This window comes from Crotalus tigris, unplaced genomic scaffold, assembly GCF_016545835.1.
Source record: "Crotalus tigris isolate CLP2741 ecotype Arizona unplaced genomic scaffold, ASM1654583v1 scf7180000017997.644853, whole genome shotgun sequence".
NCBI classification, from domain to species: domain Eukaryota; kingdom Metazoa; phylum Chordata; class Lepidosauria; order Squamata; family Viperidae; genus Crotalus; species Crotalus tigris.
In genome coordinates, this window is record NW_024096763.1 from 545,357 (window position 1) to 571,180 (window position 25,824).

At 43.2% G+C, this 25,824-nt stretch overlaps 1 protein-coding gene across 2 annotated transcripts in view; it reads left to right on the top strand.

Moving 5' to 3' along the window:
* Positions 1-3,637: 3,637 nt before the first annotated feature.
* RAB6A (RAB6A, member RAS oncogene family) overlaps positions 3,638-25,824 on the top strand; it is a 63,686-nt gene continuing 41,499 nt past the window's right edge. The window contains exon 1 of one of the 2 annotated variants that reach the window (XM_039346469.1): positions 3,638-4,051. In XM_039346469.1, coding sequence (XP_039202403.1) covers positions 3,982-4,051 — 70 coding nt within the window. In that variant the 5' untranslated portion in view covers positions 3,638-3,981. The remainder of the gene's footprint in view (positions 4,052-25,824) is intronic. The other variant, XM_039346468.1, reaches the window with a different exon arrangement.

Genomic DNA, 25,824 nt, shown 5'->3' on the forward strand with positions numbered 1-25,824 from the left:
TACGACCGGTTGAGTAGTCCTCGACTTACGACCGGTTGGGGGTCGCGGCATTAAAAAGGTTGAGAACCAATGAACTAGATTGAAATCTCTGGAGCCTCCACCTGTCATGCTGCGTGCCGTAAGCTTTGATTGCAGGTCTTCGCCGTTGCCCGCTCTTGAATATCTAGGATGAATCACAGAACACGGAGGAAGCTGGCTGGGTTAGGAATAGAACAGACGGCGCCTTCCGTTTAGCAGAGGTTGGGGAAGAGAAAATAAAGATCACGCAGTAATGTGTTGCTGCAAGGTAGCGATGGTTTGATATCCTCGGAGGCAGGTGCTTAGCAACCCACGAGTCTGCTAATGGGATCAATCCACCGGGGAGTTTTTGCCTTGCAGCAAACTTGATTGAAAGGCGTGGGAATTGTACGGGGGGGGGGGCTGGAGGGTTCTGCACGCCTAGGTGAGGTTGGGCAGCTCTCATTCGTTTCCTGATCAATTATCCGAGGCTCCCAGCAAGAAAAGACAATCACAAAGTCGCTCTCCTCGCCAGGCCGGCCTTCACGAGCCCCGCTTTTCTCCCCATTGGTTGAAAAGGGACACCGATGTCGCTCCGCCATTTGTTTAAAAAAACACACGAGTTGTCCTGCTGTTTAAATGCTGTGAAGGCATTTTGAAGCAGCTCTGTGGTCATCTTAACTTCCAACATAGAACAACAGAGTTGGAAGGGACCTTAAAGGTCTTCTAGTCTAACCCCCTTCTGCAAGCAGGGCACCCAAAACCATTTTAAACCAGTCTCTTTTTAAAAGCTTCCAGCGATGGAGCACCCACAACTTTTGGAGGCCAGCCGTTCCACCGATTAATTGTTCTCGCTCTCAGGAAATTTCTAGGTTGCTTCCCTCCTTGATTAGTTTCCATCTCTTGCTTCTTGTCCTGCCTTCAGGGGCTTTGGAGAAGAGGTGGACCCCCAATTCTTCTTTGGGGCAGCCCCTGAGATATTGGAAGAGTGCTGTCATGTCACCCCTGGTCCTTCTTTTAATTAGACTAGACATAACCAATTCCTGCAGCTTGTCATTGTATGTGATAACAGAGTTGGAAGGAACCATGGAGGTCTTCTATAGGGTATAGGCCTAGGCCAGGGGTAGGCAACCATGGCTCTTTTATGACACGTGGACTTCAACTCCCAGAATTCCTGAGCCAGCCATGCTGAGGGGAAAGGGAGAGGTTTCCAAGCTGAGCCAGGCTGGCTCAGGAATTCTGGGAGTTGAAGTCTCCGAGTCATGAAGGGCCACAGTTCCCCCATGCTGGCTCAGGAATTCTGGGAGTTGAAGTCCACAAGTCATAAAAGAGCCAAGGTTGTCAACCCCTGGCCTAGCCCTAGACATTTTCTAAAGCCAGGATGATTTTATATTCAAAGCGAGATAGACAGCCATCAAATCAAATAAATAAATAAATAAATAGTACAGGTGGTCCTCGACTTACAACAGTTCATTTAGTGCCCGTCCGAAGTTCGGCTCGAACACATAACTTACGACTGTTTTTCACACTTACGACCACCGCACCTCCCCATCATCACTTGATCAAACTCCAGACACTTCACAACTGACTCGTATTTATGACGGTCGCAGTGTCCCAGGTTCACGTGATCCCCTTTGCAAACTTCTGTCAAGCAAAATCAAAGGGGAAACCAGATTCACTTAAGAATCACGAGACTAACTTAACCATTGCAGCAATTCCCTTAACAACTGTGGCAAGGAAGGCAGTAAATTGGGATGGAGTGGAGACCACACAGGGGCCATTTCTCCAGTTGTTTGATGTGTTGGTACAGAATCTCACAAGCATAGAGGAGAAAAGAATAAATTTTAACAGAAAATCACAGTCACCCAACAATTTAAGGCATTGCACAGATTTCAAACTGCAATACTGTATATTATATTATATTATACTATATTATAGTATACTATACTATATTATATTTTAATAACATTATATTATATGTTAATTATATTATATTATAATTATATTATATATATTATATTATAGTATAGTATAGTATAGTATTATTATATATTAATTATATTATATTATATATTTTATATTATATTATATTAATTATTATATTTATATTATATTAGTATTATATATATTATATATTATATTATAGTATAGTATTATTATATATTATATATATTATATTATATTAGTATTATATACCGTATTTTCCAGTGTATTAGACGACTCGGCGTATAAGACGACCCCCGACTTCGGAGCCGATTTGCATGCCTAGAAAGTTGTCTCATACGCCGGAAACTACCATAATTTCTGGCGTATAAGACGACTCGGCATATAAGATGACCCTCGACTTCGGAGCCGATTTGCATGCTTTAGAAAGTTGTCTTATATGCGCGGAAAATACGGTAGTATAGTATATTATAGTATAGTACAGTGATGTCGAACCTTTTAGAGACCGAGTGCCCAAAACTGGCCCCGCCCCCTGCTCCACCCACTGCCCTGCTCCCACCCTGCCTGCCCACAGGTCCACTCACCGCCTCCAGAGCCCGCCGCAGATTGCCCAGGCAACCCAGCAGGGCTATGGCGGCCACGCCCTCTGCCCATGCCCTGCAGCATCAACTGTGCGCGATGGGGCATGAGGGCAGAGTCTTGTCTACGCTGCCTGGCCGCCATGTCCTTGGCTGTGCTGCTCCGCGTGGGCCACACTTGGGGGTGACTCTCCTCCAGGGGGGCTGCTGGTGAGGAGGGGGTCACGGGGGGGGGAGGCAAGGCTGGGGCAATGGCACGTGTGCCCACAGAGAGGGCTCCGAGTGCCACCTCTGGCACGCGTGCCATAGGTTCGCCACCACTGGTATAGTATTATTATATTATAGTATTATTATATTATTATGTTGATATTATATTATATTATATATTATATTACATTATATTACATTATATTATATTAATTATATTATATTATATTATTATACTATACTATATTATTGTATTGTATTGTATTATATTGTTATGTTATATGTTATGTTATGTTATATATAAATGAAATTATCCCAATTTTTCTACTTTCTTCTGTCAAGGTGCAGTTCAGAACTCTCAGACTACAACTCCCTTCGTGTCAGGGCGAGGATGATGGAAGCTGTAATACTCCCTAGTCTATAGCGAGACGGGCGGAATACAAATGTAAAGAAATAACGATAATGCTCGCGGGCGCCACGTTGCAGACGCCTTTCCCGTGAAGGCTGTCCCTGAGACCCAAGCAGGGAGAGGAGGTGCGGGTAACCATGGGAACGGGCAACGATTTCCCACAAAACCCGCCTCCCGGGGGCATTTCGACCAATGGTTACCGTCCGTGCGACGCCGCTGGTAGGTCGACGTCATCACCTCGCAAAACACGCCCTCTATCTCTCTCCCCCCCTCTCTTTTCCCAAGGCTTCCCTCCCGCTTGGCGCCTGCGCACTACTCCTGCTGGCGTCACCCTCCTGCTCCTCCCGGCGGTTGGAGCCGGCAGCTGAGCGACGGGAGTCCGGCCCCACCCCCCGCTTTCCTGATTCTTCCAATCCGCGCGAGGCAGGGCTGTTTGTTCCCCTTCCTGATTGGGCGGCGGCGAGCCGCGGGCGGGCGGGAGGCGGGGCCCGGTCTGAGGAGAGGCGGACGGCGGGCGGAGCCGGCATTGCCTCAGCGGCGCGGGCGAAGCTGGTGTCGTGGCCGAGGGTGTGCTCGGAGCCGCTTCCCTCAGTCCCGCCGGAGGAGCTGCCGACGACTCCCGGCCGACTCCCGGCCTGTTCCCTCGCTCCGCGCGTCGGGCCGGCTCCTGGGCGGGAAAGGCCTAACTCTCCTCAGGCGCCTGAGGAGAACGCCTGAGGCGGCGGCGCGGCCCGTCCTCCTCGTCTCCCTCCCCCCGAGAGTCAGCCGGGGAGACCCGTCGGCGGCTCCTTCTCCCGCTCCTCCTCGTCGTCCTCCAGCAGCGGCCGCCTCCTCCTCCTCCTCGTCATGTCGGCGGGCGGGGACTTCGGCAACCCGCTGCGGAAATTCAAGCTGGTCTTCCTCGGCGAGCAAAGCGGTGAGTGGCGGGGCGGCCCGGCCCGGTTCTGCCCTTACGGAATCGCGGCGCGCCGATCGCCTCAGCGCGGAGACTACAACTCCCATGAGCCCCCGCGCGGGCGAGGCGGCGGGGTGGGGATGGGGGCTGCTCCGGGTCCGTCTCGCCTGGGTTCTGGCTGCCCTCCAGCTCCGGCAGGAGACTTCTATCCTTCTCTCGTCTTCAGTATTTCCATCAGCTTTTTCCTTATCTTCTCTTATTAGCTTCTTTATAGTCTTCATCTTCATTATCTTCCTCTCCATCAACTTCTTCATTTTCAACTTCATCTCCATCAACTTCTTCATTATCTTCCTCGTCTTTTCATCTTCTTCATCTTCTTCATTTTCATTTCCATCTTCCTTATAGTCTTCATCTTCATTATCATCTTTGTCATCTTCATCTCCATCTTCATTGTCTTCCTCATCTTATCATCTTCATCTTCCTCATAATCATCTTTGTTATCTTCATCTCATCAACTTCTTCATTGTCTTCCTCATCTTAGCATCTTCATCTTCATCTTCATTTCCATCTTCCTTATAGTCTTCATCTTCATTATCATCTTTGTCATCTTCATCTCCATCAACTTCTTCATTGTCTTCCTCATCTTATCATCTTCATCTTCATAATCATCTTCGTTATCTTCATCTCATCAACTTCTTCATTATCTTCCTCGTCTTTTCATCTTCATCTTCATTTCCATCTTCCTTATAGTCTTCATCTTCATTATCATCTTTGTCATCTTCATCTCCATCAACTTCTTCATTGTCTTCCTCATCTTATCATCTTCATCTTCATAATCATCTTCATTATCTTCATCTCATCAACTTCTTCATTATCTTCCTCATCTTATCATCTTCATCTTCATCTTCATTTCCATCTTCCTTATAGTCTTCATCTTCATTATCATCATCTTCATTATCTTCATTTCCATCTTTGTTAGTCTCCATCTTCATTATCTTTGTCACCTTACCATCTCCATCTCCATCTTCTTCATTATCTTCCTCATCTTAGCTTCATCTTCTTATCTTCATTTCCATCTTCATAGTCTTCATCTTCATTATCATCTTCGTCACGTTCATCTCCATCAACCTTATCTTCCTCATTATCATCATCTTCACTATCTTCATTTCCATCTTCATTATAGTCTTCATCTTCATTATCATTTTCATCTCCATCAGTTTCATTATCTTCATCCTCATCATTATCTTCATTTCCATCTTTGTTAGTCTCCATCTTCATTCCATTCGTCACCTTATCTTCATCTCCATCAACTTCATAATATCTTCATTATCTTCATTTCCATCTTCATTTTTATCATCACCTCCATCAACTTCTTCATTATCATCATCTTCCTCATTTTCATTATCATATTATCATCTTCGTCTTCATTTTCATCATCATCCTCTCCTCTTCCTCCTTGTTATTCTCCTGTGCTCTGATTTCCTCCTCCATCTGACCAATGAGGGACAGGAAAGAAAGGCAGATCCCGGGTGGGGCCCAAAGGAACCTTGATTATTTGTATTATTAATTACCTCCATTTGGAAGGAACGATAAATAGGGGGGGGAGGAAGGGTCCCGATCACCTTGGCCTCTTTCCCCCATCCTAAAAAAATCCTCCCCTTTCTCGAGGAAGCCCCTCTGTATTAAACCACCTCTGCTTTCACTGGATCACTTCTAAAAAAAAAAAAACAGGAGAAGCCACCTGGAAAACGACATAATACATTCATTCATTGCATTTTTATATCTTTGTATTAAAAGGCTCACAGTGGTTGCTGGACAACTTGGCATTCTCTGCTGCTGGCCCATCTTTCTGTGGAGGGGGGGGGAGGAAACACCCCAATTTTTAATCCAGATCAGAGTGCCAGGCCCCTCTCAATGCATGTGTTTATTTCCAATTCTGAGGCTTGGCTTGTATTTATACTGCATAATAAGCCAAAACATGGCTGTTGGCAAATGTATTTTGTGAATCCAGTTTAGCATGCTAATGCACATCTAGTTGGCTGGGTTGATTCGATAAACCAACTGAAGCGATGGGATTTCTGTATCGTGTTGTGTCTGAGCCTGTTTTGGTTTTCTCTGGAGCATCGGTGGCATCCAACTGGAAGCTAACACAAACGGTGGAAAGAAACCCTGTCATTTTCTTTGGCTGTTTCTCCCTGTCATGGTTCAGTTGCTAATTTGGAAACCATGAGCTTTAAAAATCCTAGCTATTTCTAACTTTAGGAGGAATTTTACTATTTTCCAGATCTGGGAATTACTACATTTTTCTAATATATTTTTTTTTTTAAAAATATCTGTTGACTAGGTTCCATAGAGACTTGGTTTTCTCAATTGCATTTTAAGATTTTCTGTAATTTCTTCTTTTGCTGGGAATAGATAAATCCTCACTCACTCTGAAACCTCTTGTTGAATTTAGTCTGGAATAATTTAGTAGTTTCAGATTTGTCATCAGAATTTAGCTTGGATCCCCACCATATGAAAAAAGAAAGTGGTTTTTTATAGGATAAATATGTACTCAACACAGTCAGTTCTATGCTGAGATTTTCAATTTGATGAAAGAATAAGAATAAATCACGAACATGAATATTATCTTTGTATTTTGGTGTACCTGTCCCTGACAGTGTTGATTGGGTTGAAAACTAGAAAGGGCTTTTATATATTTTTGGGAATTAATGATCACTAAATTTGTTAAGGGCTGATCCTTTTAAAATATTATTTTGGTAAGCACTTTAATTTACTGTTTGTTTTGGTCTGGTTTCCTCAGTGGAAGAGTGATAGGATCCATTAAGAGAGAAAAGGTAGATTTTTCTCAACTGTGATTGGAATTGTGTCCTTGTGGTATAGCATTGTGACAGGTCTGCTTGAATGTAATTGCCATCCCTCTTCAGAAATGAACATTTCTATTAATTTCATGCTCCTAAAAATGATTAGAGAATATTTTTACATACCTGCAAAGTAAAACAATACTGCTGATTCATATTCGGTTTCTGTGGTTTTATAGCAGTGTTTCTCAACCTTGACAATTTTAAGGCATGTGGACTTCAACTCCCAGAATTCCATAGCCAGCAACGCTGGCTGTGGAATTCTGGGAGTTGAAGTCCACATGCCTTAAAATTATCAAGGTTGAGAAACACTGCTTTATAGGGTGTGGAGTGAGGTGAAAAACAGTCAGTTTGCTTTAAAGACAGGCATTGAGTCTTAGAAACAAAACATTTCAAGTAGTAATAATCTAAATCAGGGGTATCAAACTGCCGGCCCGCGGGCCAGATGTATCATGCCAAAACCGTGCTCACCCCAGCTCCAGCAATAGGGAAAAAGTCGCAGTACGTCACATGACGTGGCAAGTTTGACATCTCTGATCTAAACATTTACTACAGGATATCTGTTGTATCTTCTCTACTTTCCCATTCTTCAATCAAGATCAAAATCCAGAATTCCTTATTGTTTTCATTATTTTGCAGGGGATAAGAGCCACTTAGTCATAAAACACTGTGGAATGATTTCACCCTAATCTTTCTAGTTTAAAAAAAAATCTTAGCTAACTGGGTGTTTAGACCAGCGGTTCTCAACCTGTGGGTCGGGACCCCATTTGGGGTCGAACGACCATTTCACGGGGGTCACCAAACAACGCAGTCCGCCATTTTTCCCCCCTTTTCCTTAGCTGTGCTACTCCCTTTTATTCTATTGGCTTTTGAAAGCAATAGAATAGACTCTCTTGAATAGAGTCTAATTCTATTGGCTTTCAAAAGCCAATAGGAATTGTCCAGGCTGTCTCTGCCCTGCTGAGCCCGCCAAAAGTCCCATTCTGCAAACGGTGCTGCACCAGTTGAGTAGTCCTCGACTTACGACCGGTTGAGTAGTCCTCAACTTACGACCAGTTGGGGGTCGCGGCATTAAAAAGGTTGAGAACCACTGGTTTAGACAAATGTCCTGAGATCATGAACAGCTGCAAGGTGTCTGATTCTGGTGGTATATGCATGGAATCAGTAAAAATGCTAAAGTGAATCTTTTTAAAGTACCTTTATATCTTTATTTATTAAATGTATATGCTGCCAATCTCACAGGTAAGACAACTCATAATTTATATACTTCCAATGGTTACCATTTGGCTCAGTAAATCATAATTTTCCATCAGTTAGGAATAATAGATATTTTTTTGTCTCATATTTTGCTTGATGCCATTGCTTGTATGATGCAGCAGGTATGTTGGGAAAAAGCATACCACAGATCTAAATAAAATCTTAAGGCATATTTATTGTAGATTAAATAGTAATATTTCCAAATGAAATCCATACTTTTCTGAAGTAATTGTGAACTGAACTGTGCATGTTTCTGTATGTGTTTTTCCTATCACTTATATCTACTCAACACACATGTAAACGAGCTGTATATGTGCAGTGTTGTTTATGAATATGTTCCTGGTTTATTTTGTGCTTGAATTCTCCACCTTTCCTCCAAGAAGGCCCATTATCATGTGCCATTTGTTTTTCCTGAAAAACAAAAGCCCTCGGGAAATGAAGCTAAAAAAAGTCAGTGTCTGAAGTTCATCCAATGAGCTTTCTGTCTTTAAAGGAACTGGAACAGTTTTCTAGACTCTTAACTCACAAACTTTTGTTTTTAGACTCTTTGTAGGCCACTGGTGATATTTTGTGATGAAAAATAAGCTACAGATGAAATAATCAAAACCATAATATTCATTTCCTTGGTGATTTATAAAAAAATATATAGGTATAGGGCAGTGTTTCTCAACCTTGACAATTTTAAGGCATGTGGACTTCAACTCCCAGAATTCCACAGCCAGCATTGCTGGCTGTGGAATTCTGGGAGTTGAAGTCCACATGCCTTAAAATTGTCAAGGTTGAGAAACACTGGTATAGGGACATGAATCCATCCCTTTATTGTTGAGCTTTAAATAGATTCTAAACAACCTTTATTTAGGAATTGTCTTACTTAGCAAAAAAGGCTTATGGATATGACTTGGCAAGAATAGTTTCATTATTGCAAAGATGAATGGAGCCACAAACACACAGATTTCTTCACGGCAGTACACCGAAATCAATGCCCTTATATAGGGATCTGCAGGGGGATCTAAATTTTAAGATTTTCCTTTCACCTTTCCAAAACAATGGATACAGTACCTGGTGGTTTTTTCGATGCTCTTGGGGAAGTCATCTAATTAGGGTTGACTTAATGGTTCATTCTGTATATATTGACAGGTTGTGTGCTTGAGAAACTAAATGCCATTTGGATGAACTTCAGACAAGCGACTCTTTTAGCCTCATTCAGGAAAAAAAAAAAAGATTACACAATAGTTTCTTGGAGGAAAATTGGGGAATTCAAGAACCTGTACCTGAGAAGCTGAGAACAGGATGTCAGCCAAGGGTCCTTCTCCTCCCCTCCCCTTTTACATCCTTCAGTTAGTAATTTGGACTCCTATTGTTCAGGTTTTCAAACTTGATTTATAGAGCTATTAGCCGTGATCACTGTCCCTCAGGATATTTTCTATAAAGTACTGTTGCAAGAGTTGTGAAGCACACTGGCAGCACTATAAAGAGCAGTGTTTTTCTCCAGAGACAATTAGACTTGTTACCTCAGAGAAGGATGAACAGAGTAGAGAGAAAACAATATACAACCCAAATTGAAAGATCCCGAGGCATATACTTTGAATATATTTGCTGGAAAAAAATCAGCCTGTCTTACTGCTAGATTTAATAGCATGGAATGCTGCGGTTGCAGCGGTACATTTGCAGTTGTTGAAAGTGGTTGACAACTTGTAGGAAATTCCTTTAACATGGTACTTCAGTTCTTTTTAGTCTGGTAGCATAAATCTTACTGTTAACTGTTAATACTTCTTGATTCTTAATTCAAGTTCAGGTCCCCAATTTTAACAGTAAATATCGATTTATAAGGGTGCTACCGGAGATCTGCAGTGATTCTATTTTTATCTATGCTTAAAAACATATTCTATTTAGAAATGGAAATTGCAGCTGATCTATGCTAAAAAAAAAAAAATATTGTGGCATTTAGTCACATCTTCCAGTCTTTGAGCCACCGTAATTCTTAAGGGAGGTTCTGACTGAATTAAATAATTCATTGTAACTTTTCTTTAATCCTAGTTCTCCTGGTCTTTCGTTTTGCCATTACAACAGTAGCTGTAAATTATATATCTTTGAAGACTAAATTCCATGCTTCCTTATAGGTCTTTAGTATGTTATTCCAAATTCTAGTTTGGAACGAACCCTGTAATCATTCTCTGGACTTGCCTGGACTGACTGATTTCAGCAGCAGTTCTTCAACTACTATTTTGCAAAGATTCTTCAGACTTCATTGGCAAAGTTTGCGTTTATTTGAAGACATGGTTATTTCTAAAAAAAATGATTTAAGGTTCTGCAACAAGAAATTGGGGCCTCCGAAATTCAGACCCAATTCCGCCACTAGTGTAATTTAGCTTAGCCCAGTGGTGGCGAACCTGTGGCACGGGTGCCAGAGGCGGCACTCAGAGCCCTCTCTGTGGGCACGCGCGCCGTCACCCTAGTCCTAGGCCTTCAGCTGGGTTTTATAAAACCTTTTTGCTTTAGGCCTCCGCCGCCATGTACAAAAAAAAAGGTTCAATCAATCAATCAATTTCAACTTCTCGTGGGAAAAAAAAAAGATCTTGCAAAGTTGGAATTGATTGATTAAACTTTTTAGTCCCAACCAGTCTGCCGTTACCACCGCAGCTACGCCCACCAATGGGTCACGCTCACCCAAAGGGCCACACCCACCTGGCACCCGACGATGCATAAGTGGGTTTTGGGTTGCAGTTTGGGCACTCAGTCTCTAAAAGGTTCGCCATCACTGGCTTAGCCTGTGTAGTGGTCATGAGGCCAAAGCATCCCTTTGCTACCTTTTGTAGGATAGCTATTAAATATTTCAAAGTTTTTCTCATGCCCGCTTTTGTTTGCAGCACGTAAGATTTATAATTGTGTCATTCGACTTTGTGTTTGAGATGGAATCTGGAAGCAGCACAAGAGTAAGCTACTGTAGCCTTGCCTAGCCTAATGCCCTCCAGATGTACTGGCCAGCTTGGCAGAAAAAAATATGGAACTTTCCAGAAGAAATCAGATCAGAGAAGGCTGTCTAAAACTAGATAGGGATCACAGCAACAGCCCCCCAGAATTGTCACTGTCTTTACATACAGAGCTGGAAGGGAAGAAGGAGGTCATCCAGTCTAGGTTTCTGCAGAATGCCAGATCTGTAATGCTGGGTAAAACTTCAGCATTTCTCACAGATTGCCATGGTGTTTTGGCATATAAAATTGGAATTGTTTCAGTGTCAACAGTGAGTGTCTCCTAATGTTTAGCCAAGATCTTGCATTGGTTGTGGTCATCTTCTCTGAGATAATTGATTGAATCCATTCTCTCTCTCTTTTTGGGGGGGGGGATGAAACAGTTTATTGACACTTTAGATGACCTTTTGTATACAGGAAGACCTCGACTTACAACAGTTTGCTTAGTGACCGTTCAGAGTTACAATGGCATTGGGGAAAAAAATGACTTAACGACCATTTTTCACACATAATGACCATGGTAGCATCCCCACGGTCACATGATTTACATTCGGATGCTTGACAACTGACTCACATTAATGACGGTTGCTGTGTCCCAGAGTCATGTGATCACCTTTTGAAGCCTAAGAAGCCAAGCCCATGGGGAAATCAGATTCGCTTAACAACTTAACAACTGTAGTGATTCACTTAACAAAGGCAAAACTCGTTTAACCAGTTTCTCACTTTGCAGCGTAAATTTTGGGCTCAATTGTGGCCATAGGTTAAGGACTACCTGTATAAATCTATTGTACACGTGCAGTAATCCCATTGTGATCAATTATTAAATTAAAGCTTAAGTATTCATATGTACTCAGTGTGGCTTTTTAGTGTGTTGTGGATTTAATTGCTGAAGGAAGTGAGACCATACAGCTAGCACTTAAAATTCTAAGGCGCTGTTGTCGCCCAACCCAGCCTCTTTAGTTGAATGGAATTGTTGGCAAAGATATACTTATTTGTGTCTGCTTATTTTATTCTGAAAGATAAGAACTTTCTCTAATCATAAGTGAGAATTCTGTAGATGAACTGTGTGTGTGTGTGTGTGTGTGATTGTGTATACATACAAACATACTTGTGAAAGAGCAAGAAGCCTGTAGATGTTAACAGGCTTGATTTGATGAAAGAGCAAGAAAATATGAGCTTGGAAGAATCCTATCAAATTGCCTTCTTGCCTATCCACTTTAAATCTCCAAGTGAGAGTGTAAGCAAGCAAATGGCCACTTTTTAAAAATGAATTCTGCTCTAGTTAACTAGAGTATTCAGTATTCTGCTGAAGTTCTCTTGAAGCATAAGGACGTTGCATATATTAAGCTTTTCAGCCCTACTGATTCGGAGAAAAACAAAGGCCATTTTGATCCGTAGAATATTATTGCAAAGTTGAGGATCCTTTCCACCCTAAGCATGCTCATAAATTGTATAACACATTTTAATCAAAATTATCAATGCATAAATTCATGCCAATTTATGTTATGCACAATAATACATTGACAGCTTCTGCACCGGAGACAAATTCCTTCCGTGTCTAATCACACTTGGCCAAATAAAGTATTTAATTCAATTCAATCCTTGTCCATTCTGTGAGCTGTATAAACACAGCACCCAGTGTTGGGAGTAAGGTGATGTAATATATTTTGGGGGGGGGGGGGTTCAAGAAATTGAGGTTTTCCAGATAGAACTGATTTGGAATGCTGTTAGAACTCTGTTATTGAGCAGTTAGTGTGATTTATAGGCTACCCAAAATTTAATTAAATTGAATACTACGAGGTGACACAATTTTTTTATTACTGTGAGAAGCCTTTGGCCAGAGTAAAAGAAAGGCTAAGAATTTTGGAATAATTTTGGAAATTATGACTGTTTTCAAAAAATGAGACTGTCATGGTTCCAACAGATGAAACTCTTCAAAGAACTTGGAGGCATTGTTTACCTTAAAGAATCTTTATTTGAGTAACATGGCATCGGCATTAACATAGTCAAAGCCAAAAACTGAATTCCCCTCCCCTGTGCACATAGTATCAAAGCACAATTCCCTCCTCCAATTAACAGTCATAAATCACATTCTCCAATTAGTTTGAAATGCAGGCTTCCCCTCCAGTTCTCCAGCCCGACAATTCTTATCATCTCTTATTTCAATAACCTTGGTTCTCACACTAGGTTTAGCATTGTTATGTCTAGCTAACCTCTCATGCACATTCCTCCCCCTAGCATCATCTAACTCTAACTCTAAGAGTAAACCATAAGAAAATGGTTGCATCTCCATCTGTTGTCAAAGCAAAAACATCCGATGTTAGCAGTGTTGACAAGACACTTTGGAATTGGTGCAATAAAACTAAGCAATCTTTAGCTGAGGGAACCAGGGACACTAATCGTCCCACCAGCAGTGAGTTATAATAGGGCAAAAATGGTATTGTCAGATATAACTGAACATAAAATTGTAGCAGTTAGGAGGCCGCATATTACATACAGAATTTTAATCTATATTTAATCCTATTTATAAATGTATACATTTCATGCCTATTTCAATGGCTGGGCGTGTGGTTTATAACAATAATAAATAGCATGAATTAAAACGCTAAAAGGAACACTAGGCCTAAAAGCCCATCTAAATCTAAACCTAAAAATTATAGGTTTCCACCCCATTCCTAAAGTGTGATAAAGAGGTGCCTATTTCCACAGCAGTGGATTCCGCTGCACAGGCCTTGCCATATCCAAAATAAAATTTGCTGGTAATATTAGACATCCATGGCAGGAACTGTCCAAGCGACCTTATTGGGAGCTTAAAAGTGCCAGGCAGTAAAGCCTTGAACACCAAAGTTTAATTGAACACATTGCTTGACCAGATGCTCAGATTGGGTTCTTGCAGAGGGGCCCCCAAAGGCTGTGTTTCTGCCTAATACGGGTAGCCCTCGACTTTAACAGTTCATTTAATGACCGCCCTGGAAAAAAAAAATGATTTTATGGCCAGTGCAGCATCCCCATGGTCATGTGATTTATATTGGGATGTTTGCCAACTGGTTCATATTTACGACAATTGCAGGGTCTCAAGGTCCCGTGATCCCTTTTGACAACCTTCACGACAAGCAGAGTCAATGGGGAAGCCAGATTCACTTCACCACTGTGTTACCGGCTTAACAACATTTAACAAATGTGGCCAAAAAAAAAAAAAGTTGCCAAATGGAGCAAAACTCACTTAGCAACAGAAATGCTGGGCTCAATGGTGATCGTAAGTTGAGGATTACCCGTAGTTCCAAAGAATGGCCCTGAATTATTATCCATCCTTGCCGTCAGAGGGATGGCTAATTGCTTCTTTTTCCTGCCTGACCCCTATGGTACAGTCTCTTAAGGCTGTACCTGCACAGTGTCGAAATGTGGACTGCACCACAGTTGTATGAACATCTATTTCTATTGGAGGTTGTATGGCTACTTTGAGGTTTGCAGAGGAAATTGGTGGTGCCAGGTTGAAAGAGAAAGCTCTATTGCAGAGGTTCTCAACCTTTTTAATGCCGCGACCCCCAACCGGTTGTAAGTCGAGGACTACTCAACCGGTCGTAAGTCGAGGACTACTCAACTGGTGCAGCCCCGTTTGCAGAATGGGATTTTTGATGGGCTCAGCAGGGCCGAGACAGCCTGGACAATTCCTATTGGCTTTTGAAAGCCAATAGAATTAGACTCTATTCAAGAGAGTCTATTCTATTGGCTTTCAAAAGCCAATAGAATAAAAGGGAGTAGCCACAGCTGAGGAAAAGGGGGGAAAAATGGCAGACTGCGTTGTTTGGCGACCCCCGTGAAATGGTCGTTCGACCCCAAATGGGGTCCCGACCCACAGGTTTAGAACCACTGCTCTATTGTCTATCAATAGAACTGGAAGGGGCCTTAGAGGTCTTCTAGTCCAACCCCCTGCTCAGGCAGGAAACCCTAGACTATTTCAGACAAGTAGTTGTCCAATCTCGTCTTAAAAACCTCCAGTGTTGGAGCATTCACAGCCTCTGGAGGCAAGCTGTTCCACTGGTTAATTGTCCTCACTGTTAGGAAGTTTCTCCTTAATTCCAGCTTGCTTCTCTCCTTGATCAGTTTCCATCCATTGTTTCTGGTCCTGCTTTGTAAAACAAGTTGACCCCCCTCTTTTCTGTGTCAGCCCCTCAGATACTGGAATACTGCTATCCTATCACCCCTGGTTCTTCTTTTCTCTAGACTAGGCACACTCAATTCCTACAACCGTTCTTCATATGTTTCAGCCTCCAGCCCCCCCGCCCCCCGGTCATCTTTGTTGTTCCTCTCTGCACTTTTTCCAAAGTTTCCAAGCAGTTAGCAAATTAAGTAAGTCAGGCACAGGCCCTCAATGAAAAAGGGCAGCAAGAAATAAAACCTCGGTCAGCTCCAGTTGTACTGAACGGCTTCTGGTCAGGCTTATTGCAGTTCCGTTAATTCGAGAGAGATTGTCTCAGCAGCTTTCTTACTCTACTCAAGTTTAATGGCATCAGCGCATCCTACAGCTAATTGAAGCTTTATATAGGCAGCTGTAATATCTCTTCTAGTCAGTTCAACCCCCCCTGGGAGAAATCGCTGGACGGCTAATGGGCTTTATAGAATTTTTGCAGTCGTAAGAGACAGAGGGCCTGTCAGAAATTCCTCCTTTTCCTTGAAGGATGATGATTGACATTTGTCCCACCAGAGGAAGTAGTTTGAGACTGGATCTCCTCAGAGTCTTTGAGTTGCGCCTGGAAAAGTTGAACGGGTATCATAGCTCTGGCGTTTTAGATTTCTTGACGCTCTAAGGCAGGGGTAGGCAACCTTGGCCCTTTTATGACTCGTGGACTTCAACTCCCAGAATTCCTCAGCCAGCATGGGGGAGCTATGGCCCTTTCATTACTCGTGGACTTCAACTCCCAGAATTCCTCAGCCAACATGGGGGAACTATGGCCCCTTCATGCTTGTGGACTTCAACTCCCAGAATTCCTCAGCCAGCATGGGGGAACTATGGCCCCTTCATGCTTGTGGACCTCAACTCCCAGAATTCCTGTGCCAGCATGGGGGAACTATGGCTCCTTCATGACTTGCGGACTTCAACTCCCAGAATTCCTGAGCCATCAGGGAGGAACTATATGGCCCCTTCATGACTTGCTGACTTCAACTCCCAGAATTCCTGAGCCAGCATGGGGGAACTATGGCCCCTTCATGTCTCGTGGACTTCAACTCCCAGAATTCCTGTGCCAGCATGGGGGAATTATGGCTCCTTCATGACTTGTGGACTTCAACTCTCAGAATTCCTGAGCCAGCATGGCTCAGCTTGGAAACCTCTCCCTTTCTCCTCAGCATGGCTGGCTCAGGAATTCTGGGAGTTGAAGTCCGCAAGTCATGAAGGGGCCATAGTTCCCCCATGCTGGCTCAGGAATTCTGGGAGTTGAAGTCCACGAGTCATAAAAGAGCCAAGGTTGCCTACCCCTGCTCTAAGGGCAGGCATAGAGGGAAGTTATCTAACAGACTCACAGAGGCTTTTAATAGCTCCCTGTCTGCTTATACAGACAGTCCTCAATTTACGACCAAAGTTGAGTCCAACATTTCCGTTGCTAAGCGAGACATCCGCTAAGTGAGTTTTGCCCCATTTTGGAGCCTTTCTTGCCACGGTCGGTTCAGGGAATCCCTGGAGTTGCTAAGTTAGTAACACGATAGTTAAGTAAATCCGGCTTCCCCATTGACTTTGCTTGCTTGTCAGAAGATTGCAGGAAGTAATGACATAACCCGGGGACGCCGCAAATGTCATAAATTACCGTGTTTTTCCGAAAATAAGCCTTAGATTGATTTTTTGGGGGGTTGGGCCTAATATAAGCCCTAGTTTTGGGGCGAGGCACATGCCTAAAAATCAAGCTGGGGTGGGGGTTTGGAGCTTACCATTGCAAGCAGGCCTCCCGTGGATCGACGCACACCTCGCCGGCCCACTTCTTCTGCGGCCGAAGGAGCAGCTTCATTCTGCAGCTGAGAATGGAGCCCAGGCCAACTCAGCGTGTATTGCTTTCATCATGATAGGTGGCTCAATCTGAACAACCGATGCCGACATTCTCTTTTGATTAGAGCAGTGGTTCTCAACCTTTTTAATGCCGCGACCCCCCCCCCAACCGGTCGTAAGTCGAGGATTACTCAACCGGTCGTAAGTCGAGGACTACTCAACTGGTGCAGCACCGTTTGCAGAATGGGACTTTTGGCGGGCTCAGCAGGGCAGAGACAGCTTGGACAATTCCTATTGGCTTTGGAAAGCGAATAGAATTAGACTCTATTCAAGAGAATCTCTTCTATTGGCTTTCAAAAGCCAATAGAAGAAAAGGGAGGAGCACAGCTAAGGAAAAGGGGGAAAAAAATGGCGGACTGCGTTGTTTGGCAACCCCCGTGAAATGGTCGTTCAACCCCAAATGGGGTCCCGACCCACAGGTTGAGAACCACTGGATTAGAGGCACTGTTGTAATTTAAAAAAAAAAAAAAGATGAGTCTTTCACTTTATCATTTTGGAATGTCCCTTTTTGTCTCTCGCTAGACAATTTCCAAACACCTTCGTGTGCATTTTTCAGCTGTGTTTTTTTTACAATTGGTTTTTATTTTAGTCGCCATTAAAAATAAAACAAAAAATCAATAGAATTAATACTTTAAGGGTCACTTCAAAGAATTTCACGGCTTTCGTCACCTGGACTTTGGTCATGCTGGTAGAGTCACCGTGCCATTAGCTGGGTCAAGGGCAGTGAAGCAATATTTAAGTTGACTTCTTTATTTGCTTCTACGTGTCACACCGCTTTGAGCTGACCTCATCACAAAATGGAAACGTCTACAGTGGCCCATATTCATGGACCTCTCAAAGTTTCTTCTTTTACGATTTGCTAACTCAGACATGTCAAACACAAGGCCCGGCCCGCAAAGTAGTTTCATGTGGCCAGTGAAGCCATCCTGGAAACAGTGAGGGAACGGCTCACTGCCTTGGCCCTGGCCCAGGCTGGCCAGGAGCCAATGTACAATTTTGTGGTGGTCATCTATGGTGAAACACATTCAGTCTTAGCTCCACAAGGCCATCTAGAAACAGAGAGGAACCAGCCCCTCCTGCGTCGCCCCTGCCCCCTGGGTGCATGCTGGGGAGCTGTCACCCTTTGTGAGGAATGAAGAAATGTACCATGCCTCGGCATTTGCCCTGGTCCCACCCCCTTCTGCCAGAGACCCTCAGATCTGTCCCACTCCTGCCCGGGTCCCCTTGACGCGAACGATGTAGAGCTGGCCACGCCCACCCAGTAGGCCACACTCACTCCATCCACGCCCACCCAGTAGGCCGCACCCATCCTGGCCACACCTCCCCGAGGACAACCGCAATACTGATGCGGCCCTCAGTGAAATTCAGTTTGACACCCCTGTGCTAGATCATGCTAAATCTTTCTAAAAGCCCAGAAGAATTAAACCTATAGTCACAATATTCCTTTACAAACCGTAAATTTTGACATATATTTAATTTTTATTCAAAAGACTTTAAGGTCGCTCGTATAAACGCTTTAAGTATCTAACAATAAATTGACAGATAACAAAATACAAAAAGTTATTTATTTATTTTTTAAAAATTAGAATGGAGTATAATTCATTATTGGCCAAGTGTGATTGGACCCATAAGGAATTTGTTCCTACATCAGTTCTCAATGTAGATACAAGCAACAAATGATAAATCATGATCATAATCATAAACAATCATCATGAAGCATAAGATGCAACACTCAGTGATAGTCGTCAACATAAATGCTAACAGGATACTAAATAGAAACAATCAACATAAGATACAAGCAACAAGTGATAAGATAGTCGTCAGCATAAATCATAACAGGATACTAAATAAAAACAATCAACATAATCGTAAGATACAAACAAATCAAGATACAAAGATACTAAGTAGAAACTATCAGTATAAATCAGGGGTCTTCCAACTTGGCCCTTTTATGATTTGTGGACTTCAACTCCCAGAATTCCTCAGCCAGGCACGCTGGCAGAGGGATTCTGGGAATTGAAGTCCACAAGTCAAAAGGACCAAATTGGAAGACCTCTGACATAAATCATGAGATACAACAAAGTTATAGTCATAAGGTGCTAAAGGAATAGGTAATAGGAAAGATGAGAAGGATAATAGTAATACAGCTCTACCAGGTGGTTTGACATCCCAGGAAATAAGACAGTTTTGTGGGAATTAATTCTTTAGCAGAGTGACAACATGGGGGGGAGGGGCTGTCTTTGTGGTTGTTTTGGCATGCAATGCCCTACAGCATCGTCTTGAAGGAAGAAGTTGAAACGGTTTATATCCAGGATGTGAGGTTTCTGTAAATACTTTTACAATCCTCTTTCTGGCTTGTGCAATATATAACTCCTCAATGGAAGGCAAGGCTGGTTGCAATAGTTTTTTTTCTGCAGTCCTAACTATCTGTTGAAGTCTGTGTCCGTCTTGTTTGGTTGCTGTGCCAAAACAGACAGTTATTGAGGTGCAAACGACAGACTCAGCCGTTCCTCCGTAGAACCGTCTCAGCAGCTCCTTGGGCAGCCTCAGTTTCCTGAGTTGGCACAGGAAGAACATTCTTTCTTGTGCTTTTTGATGACATTTTTTTTTTACAAATTTTATTTATAATACAGTTAAAAACAAACAAACATTGGATTTAACGTGACATTCCAGTATATACATTCTTATCAGATTATTCCACTTTTGACAATGAATTCTTCATCTCTACATATACATCTAAGTTTTATGTACAATGCTTGTTCTAAAATAACGTATCTTTCTTAACATTCATCTTTAATCCCGACCGTCCTCTTCAAATTCCTCCGGCGGTAAAATTTATCCCAGGTTTCATAATAAACTGATCCACTTTTGTCTTTTAATACCATTGTGAGCCTGTCCATTTCCGCACATGCTAATATTTTATATATTAACTCTTCCTCTGTGGGAATTTCCTTGCTCTTCCATTTTTGCGCTAAAGCAAGCCTAGCTGCAGTCAGGATGTGTAGCAGCAGGTAGATTGTTCCCTTGTCGTATTTTTCTGTCGTTATTCCCAACAAGAAGAGTTCAAGTTTTAACTCTAAGTCCAATGTTAATATATCCCTCAACCAGTTTCGTGTCCTGTTCCAATACTCACGAGTCTTTGGGCATTCCCACCACATATGGTAGTATGAACCTATCGCTGTTTCATTTCCAGCATAGGGGTGAGATGTTTGAACCCTTTTTGGCTAGCCTTACGGGTGGGAAATGCCACTTTTTGATGACATTTTTGATGTTAGGTGTCCATTTTAAGTCTTTGGGATATTATAGAACCTAGAAACTTGAAGGTCCCTTTATATTTTGCTTAAATTGCTCCGTTAGGGTTCAGGCTGAATGTCATTAATCCTACATTAACTTAGTCTACATTACTCTTGTAAATGACCAATGGGATCTGGAGAGAAGAAGCATGGTTTTCCTGGTCCTTGTACCTCTCTTAGCGACATTTGATACCAGGAACCATTGGCTCTGTTGTGATTTAGCTGCTTTAATTGATATTTATCTATTTTTATTTATTAAATGTATTTGCCACCCATCTTGACTTACAACCATTTGTTTAGTGACTGTTCAAAGTGACCTCCTTATTACCATTTTCCACATTTATAACTATTGCAGCATCTCCACGGTCACGTGATCAAAATTTGGACGCTTGGCAACTGGTTCGTATTTACGACGGTCGCAGTATCCCGGCGTCACGTGATCCCCTTTAGTGACCTTCTGACAAGCAAAGTCAATGGGGAAGCCAGATGCACTTAGCAGCCAACGGCAGGGATTCCCTTAACAACTGTGGCAAGCAAGGTCATAAAATGGGGCAAAGCTCACTTAAGAACTATATCGCTTAGCGACAGAAAAGTTGGGCTCAGATGTTGGGATCATAAGTTGAGGACTACCTGTAAGTTGGAACAGAGTATTCAAGCCCTGATTACTCTACCATATAAAGATAATAATAATAATAATAATAGTAGTAGTAGTAGTAGTAGTAGTAGTAGTAGTAGTAGTAAAGTTGGAAGGGACCTTGGAGGTCATCTAGTCCAACCCCCTGCTCGGGCAGGAAACCCTATACCATTTCGGACAAATAGCTGTCCAGTCTCTTCTTAAAAACTTCCAGTGTTGGAGCATTTACTGCTTCTGGAGGCAAGCTGTTCCACTGATTAATTGTTCTCACTGTCAGGAAGTTTCTCCTTAGTTCTAGGTTGCTTCTCTCCTTGATTAGTTTCCACCCGTTGCTTCTTGTCCAGCCTTCAGGTGCTTTGGAAAATAGCTTAATTCCCTCTTCTTTATGGCAGCCCCTGAGATATTGGAATACTGCTATCATGTCCCCCCTTGTCCTTTTCTTCGTTAAACTAGACATACCCAATTCTAGCAACCGTTCCTTATATGTTTTAGCCTCCAGTCCCCTAATCATCTTTGTAATAATAATAATAATAATAATAATAATAATAATAATAAGAAGAAGAAGAAGAAGAAGAAGAAGAAGAAGAAGAAGAAGAAAGAAGAAGAAGAAGAAGAAGAAGAAGAAGAAGAAGAAGAAGAAGAAGAAGAAGAAGAAGAAGAAGAAGAAGAAGAAGAAGAAGAAGAAGAAGTAGTAGTAGTAGTAGTAGTAGTAGTAGTAAAGGACCTTGGAGGTCATCTAGTCCAACCCCCTGCTCAGGCAGGAAACTCTATACCATTTTGGACAAATGGCTGTCCAATCTCTTCTTTAAAACTTCCAGTGTTGGAGCATTCACCGCTTCTGGAGGCAGGTTGTTCTACTAGTTAATAGTTCTCACTGTCAGGAAGTTTAGTTCCAGGTTGCTTCTCTCCTTGATGAGTTTCCATCCATTGCTTCTTCTCCTGCCTTCAGGGGCTTTGGAGAACAGCTTGACTGCCTCTTCTTTGGGGCAACCCCTGAGATATTGGAAGACTGCTATCATGTCCCCCCAGACAGATTAGTCTGTCTTGTCCCATATTATTTAGCATCTGTATGGAATTTCTAAGAAATGTACTCTGTTCAGAGTGAGGTACCATCCATATGCAGATGTTCCCAGTTATACCCTGGACTTGATCACAGGGTGCTGTGCTGGCCAAAGCTTTTAGAGAAAAGTCCATGTTTTTCCAGCACCATTGAAACTTTGAGTCATTGAACAAATGGATGCCCCAGGAGGACTGCTTGTACTTTGTTTTCAATGTAGATGTAAGCTACAGTGTTTTGTACTTTGAACTGCTTTTGAAGATTAGTCAGACATTTTCAGTTATGCAAAATATAGCCACCTCTATGCTGGTGGATGATGCACCAACGATACAAGCGATGCATTAATTGCCAGACTGTTTCTACATACTGTATAATTCAAGGTGCTGATTATAACCTGCAAAGTCCTACAAGGCTGAGGAATATATGGTCATACTTATGGATCCAACCCTTCCAGAGAGAAATTACCTTTCCGGTTTGATCTATCCACATAATGAAGCTCTCGATTCTCCCTCCCCAATAGATGGGTGGATTCAGAAAGAGGCTGCTCCAAAGAAGGGGGGGGGGAAATCCACCTTTTCTCCAAAGCACCTGAAGGCAGAAGAAGCAGTGATGAAGGATGGAGTCTAATCAAGGAGAGAAGCAACCTGGAACTAAGGAGAAATTTCCTGACAGTGAAAACAATTAAATCAGTGGAACGGAAGTTGTGGATGCTCCATCACGGGAGGTTTTAAAGAAAAGATTGGACAGCCATTTGTCTGAAATGGTGTAGGGTTTCCTGCTTCAGCAGGGGGTTGGACTAGAAGACCTCCAAGGCCCCTTCCAACTCTGTTATATTGTTATTCTGATAGCTACCCCATTCCATATAGAGCAGACATGTCAAACACAAGGCCCGGGGGCCGGATGCGGCCCGCAAAGAGGTTTCATGTGGCCCGCAAAGCCATCCTGGAAACAGTGAGGGAACGGCCCCCACTGCCTTGGCCCTGGCCCAAGCCAGCCGGCCGGGAGCCCATGTACAATTTTGTGGTGGCCATCTATGCTGAAACGCATTCAGTCTCCCTCTGACTTTGCCCTGGTACCCATCATGAGCAACCTGGCTAAGGAGAGCAAGCACAGCAGCAGCAGCCTTGAGGAGGCGGTAAGTGCAGCTGGGCACCCCCTTGGGGTAGTGGGGCAGGGCTTGGTGCCACGGGTGCTCAAGGGCCAGGCTGGGCGTTTGACCTCTGCTGCCCAAGGCTCCAGGCAGCCCGCACCACCATCCAGCCCCCCCCCCATATGGCCTGAAAGGAACATTGAGGCTCCTCCAGTGGACCATGCCTTGGCACTTGCCCTGGTCCCAGCCCCTTCTGCCAGAGACCCTCCGATCTGTCCCACTCCTGCCCAGGCCCCCACAGGCACCATTGACGCGAACGATGTAGAGCTGGCCATGCCCACCCAGTAGGCCACACCCACTCCATCCACACCCACACAGTAGGCCACACCCACCTTGGCCACACACACCCCCCCCCGAGGGCAACCGCAATGCTGATGCGGCCTTCAATGAAATTGAGTTTGACACCCCTGATATAGAATATGCTGCCTCTGCATTCTGTAGAGCATGAAACATATTTCTCTTGAAGAGAGTATTGGAGAGTTAAACAGTCCCGTAATCCTCCTATGTATTTTTGTCATCTCATTCGGAGTGATGATGATAGTTTTTACTTGAATATTAACTGTCTAGACCAGTGTTTCTCAACCTTGACAATTTTAAGGCATGTGGACTTCAACTCCCAGAATTCCACAGCCAGCATGGCTGGCTGGGAGTTGAAGTCCACATGCCTTAAAATTGTCAAGGTTGAGAAACACTGGTCTAGACATGAGTGGAATAGAAATGCCACAACAAGCGCTGTTAAAACAAACCTCATGACCTCAAGACATCCGTCTTGGTTTTGGAATCTTGGTCTCTTTTTCTTTCTCTTGTGTTTTGCATCCCTTTTCAACCTCACTGAGTGCCGGAGGACTTGAAACCTGCTTAGTCTTTTGCAGAATATGACCCTTAAAAAAGTATGGCCCAACTGGAGATTGTAACATTTTTTTTTTCAACAAAGAAGACAAACGAGAAAGCGGGGTTTTTTTGCTATTAATTTTGCACATTAGGTGTTGAGTGGCAGGTGGCAAGAGTCTTAACAGCACTAATATCCTATAGGATACTGTAATTGTATCTCAGTGTTGTGCAGTTGTTTTCGTGGGTATCAGAAAAGGCTTGTTCATCGCTTGTGCCGTGTTGGATTGACTCGCAGATTAGGTATATTCTTCCCCTTCAAGCAAACGCAACAAAAATTGAAGAAACTGCATGTGCAGGAAGGAGGGAGAGGTGAAAAGTTATTTATTTATTTTTATTTTATTTATTAAAATTTATAGACCGCCTCACTCCCGCAGGACTCTGGGCAGCTAACAATAAAAACAACATAAAACATGACAAAACAAACAGTACAATAACAGTCATCCAGGGGTCAGATTTTATAAACCCCAGGCCTGCCGGAAAAGCCAGGTCTTAAGCAGCTTGTGGAAAACCAACAGGGTGGGAGCGGTCCTAATCTCCGGGGGGAGCTGGTTCCAAGACGTGGGCGCCATCACAGAGAAAGCCCTCCTCCGCGGCCCCGCCAAGTGGCACTGCTTGGCCGACAGGACCCGAAGGAGGCCCAGCCTGTGGGATCTAACCGGACGAAGGGAACTATGAGGTAGTAGGCGGTCTCGCAAATAGCCTGGCCCTGAGCCACATAGGGCTTTAAAGGTAATAACCAACACCTTGAATTGGACCCGGAAACCAATAGGCAACCAGTGCAGCTCACGGAGGATAGGTGTAACGTGGGCGTACCGAGGAGCACCCACTATCACTCGGGGGGCTGAATTCTCCAGCACTGGAGATGGATAATCCACTCAGTGGGTTGAGACTGTATTCCTGCCCAATCAGATCAGTCAGCCAAAGTTGCCACGCCTGTCCTGGACCACGACTTCCCAGTCTTGACTGATCTTGCCCAGAAGATAGACGTTTTCAACTTTGGCTCCTAGGCAGGTATAGTCTCTCCCATTGGGGGATTATTTCTACTGTAGCTAGGATTTTTAGCTTAAGCTAGTTGGAATTAAACAGGTTATTTTAATTGAATACTCTAAAAATGTCTAAATTCTCCTAGAGCAGGAACTGAAATTCAGACCCCAAAGGGGATTTTTTCCCCAGTAAGGGAATAAGAATATAAGAATAATATAAGAATATAAGAATAATAATTTCTCAAGTTTAAGCATAAATTTGTTTGATGACTCTACTCCTTTTGAAATGTCTTATTATCGGGAGAGTATTCCAAGCAATTTCTGCATTTCCCTTCTAACGGTTCTGTTTTTAAATCACCCTGCAACATAAGCCCACTCATCGTTTATTCCATGTGGCAGGCATGCTTTAGTCTCTTGACTTCTTTCAGTTTGTAACACCGATGGCTTTCCAGCTCTGCAAATTGATAAAAGTTCTCTTAAGAGTATTTCCAGCTGGATGCTTCTTTGTAATGGTTCCCGTTGTTAATGCTTATTTATTCAGGTTGACGATCACAGTCGTCGTCATGCTGTAGGCATCTATAGCTGGAATCTTATTTTCTCTTTCAGGTTTATCTTGCTTGCCACCTTTGCATTCTTGTCAGACTGCTGAGCTGGGGATTCAC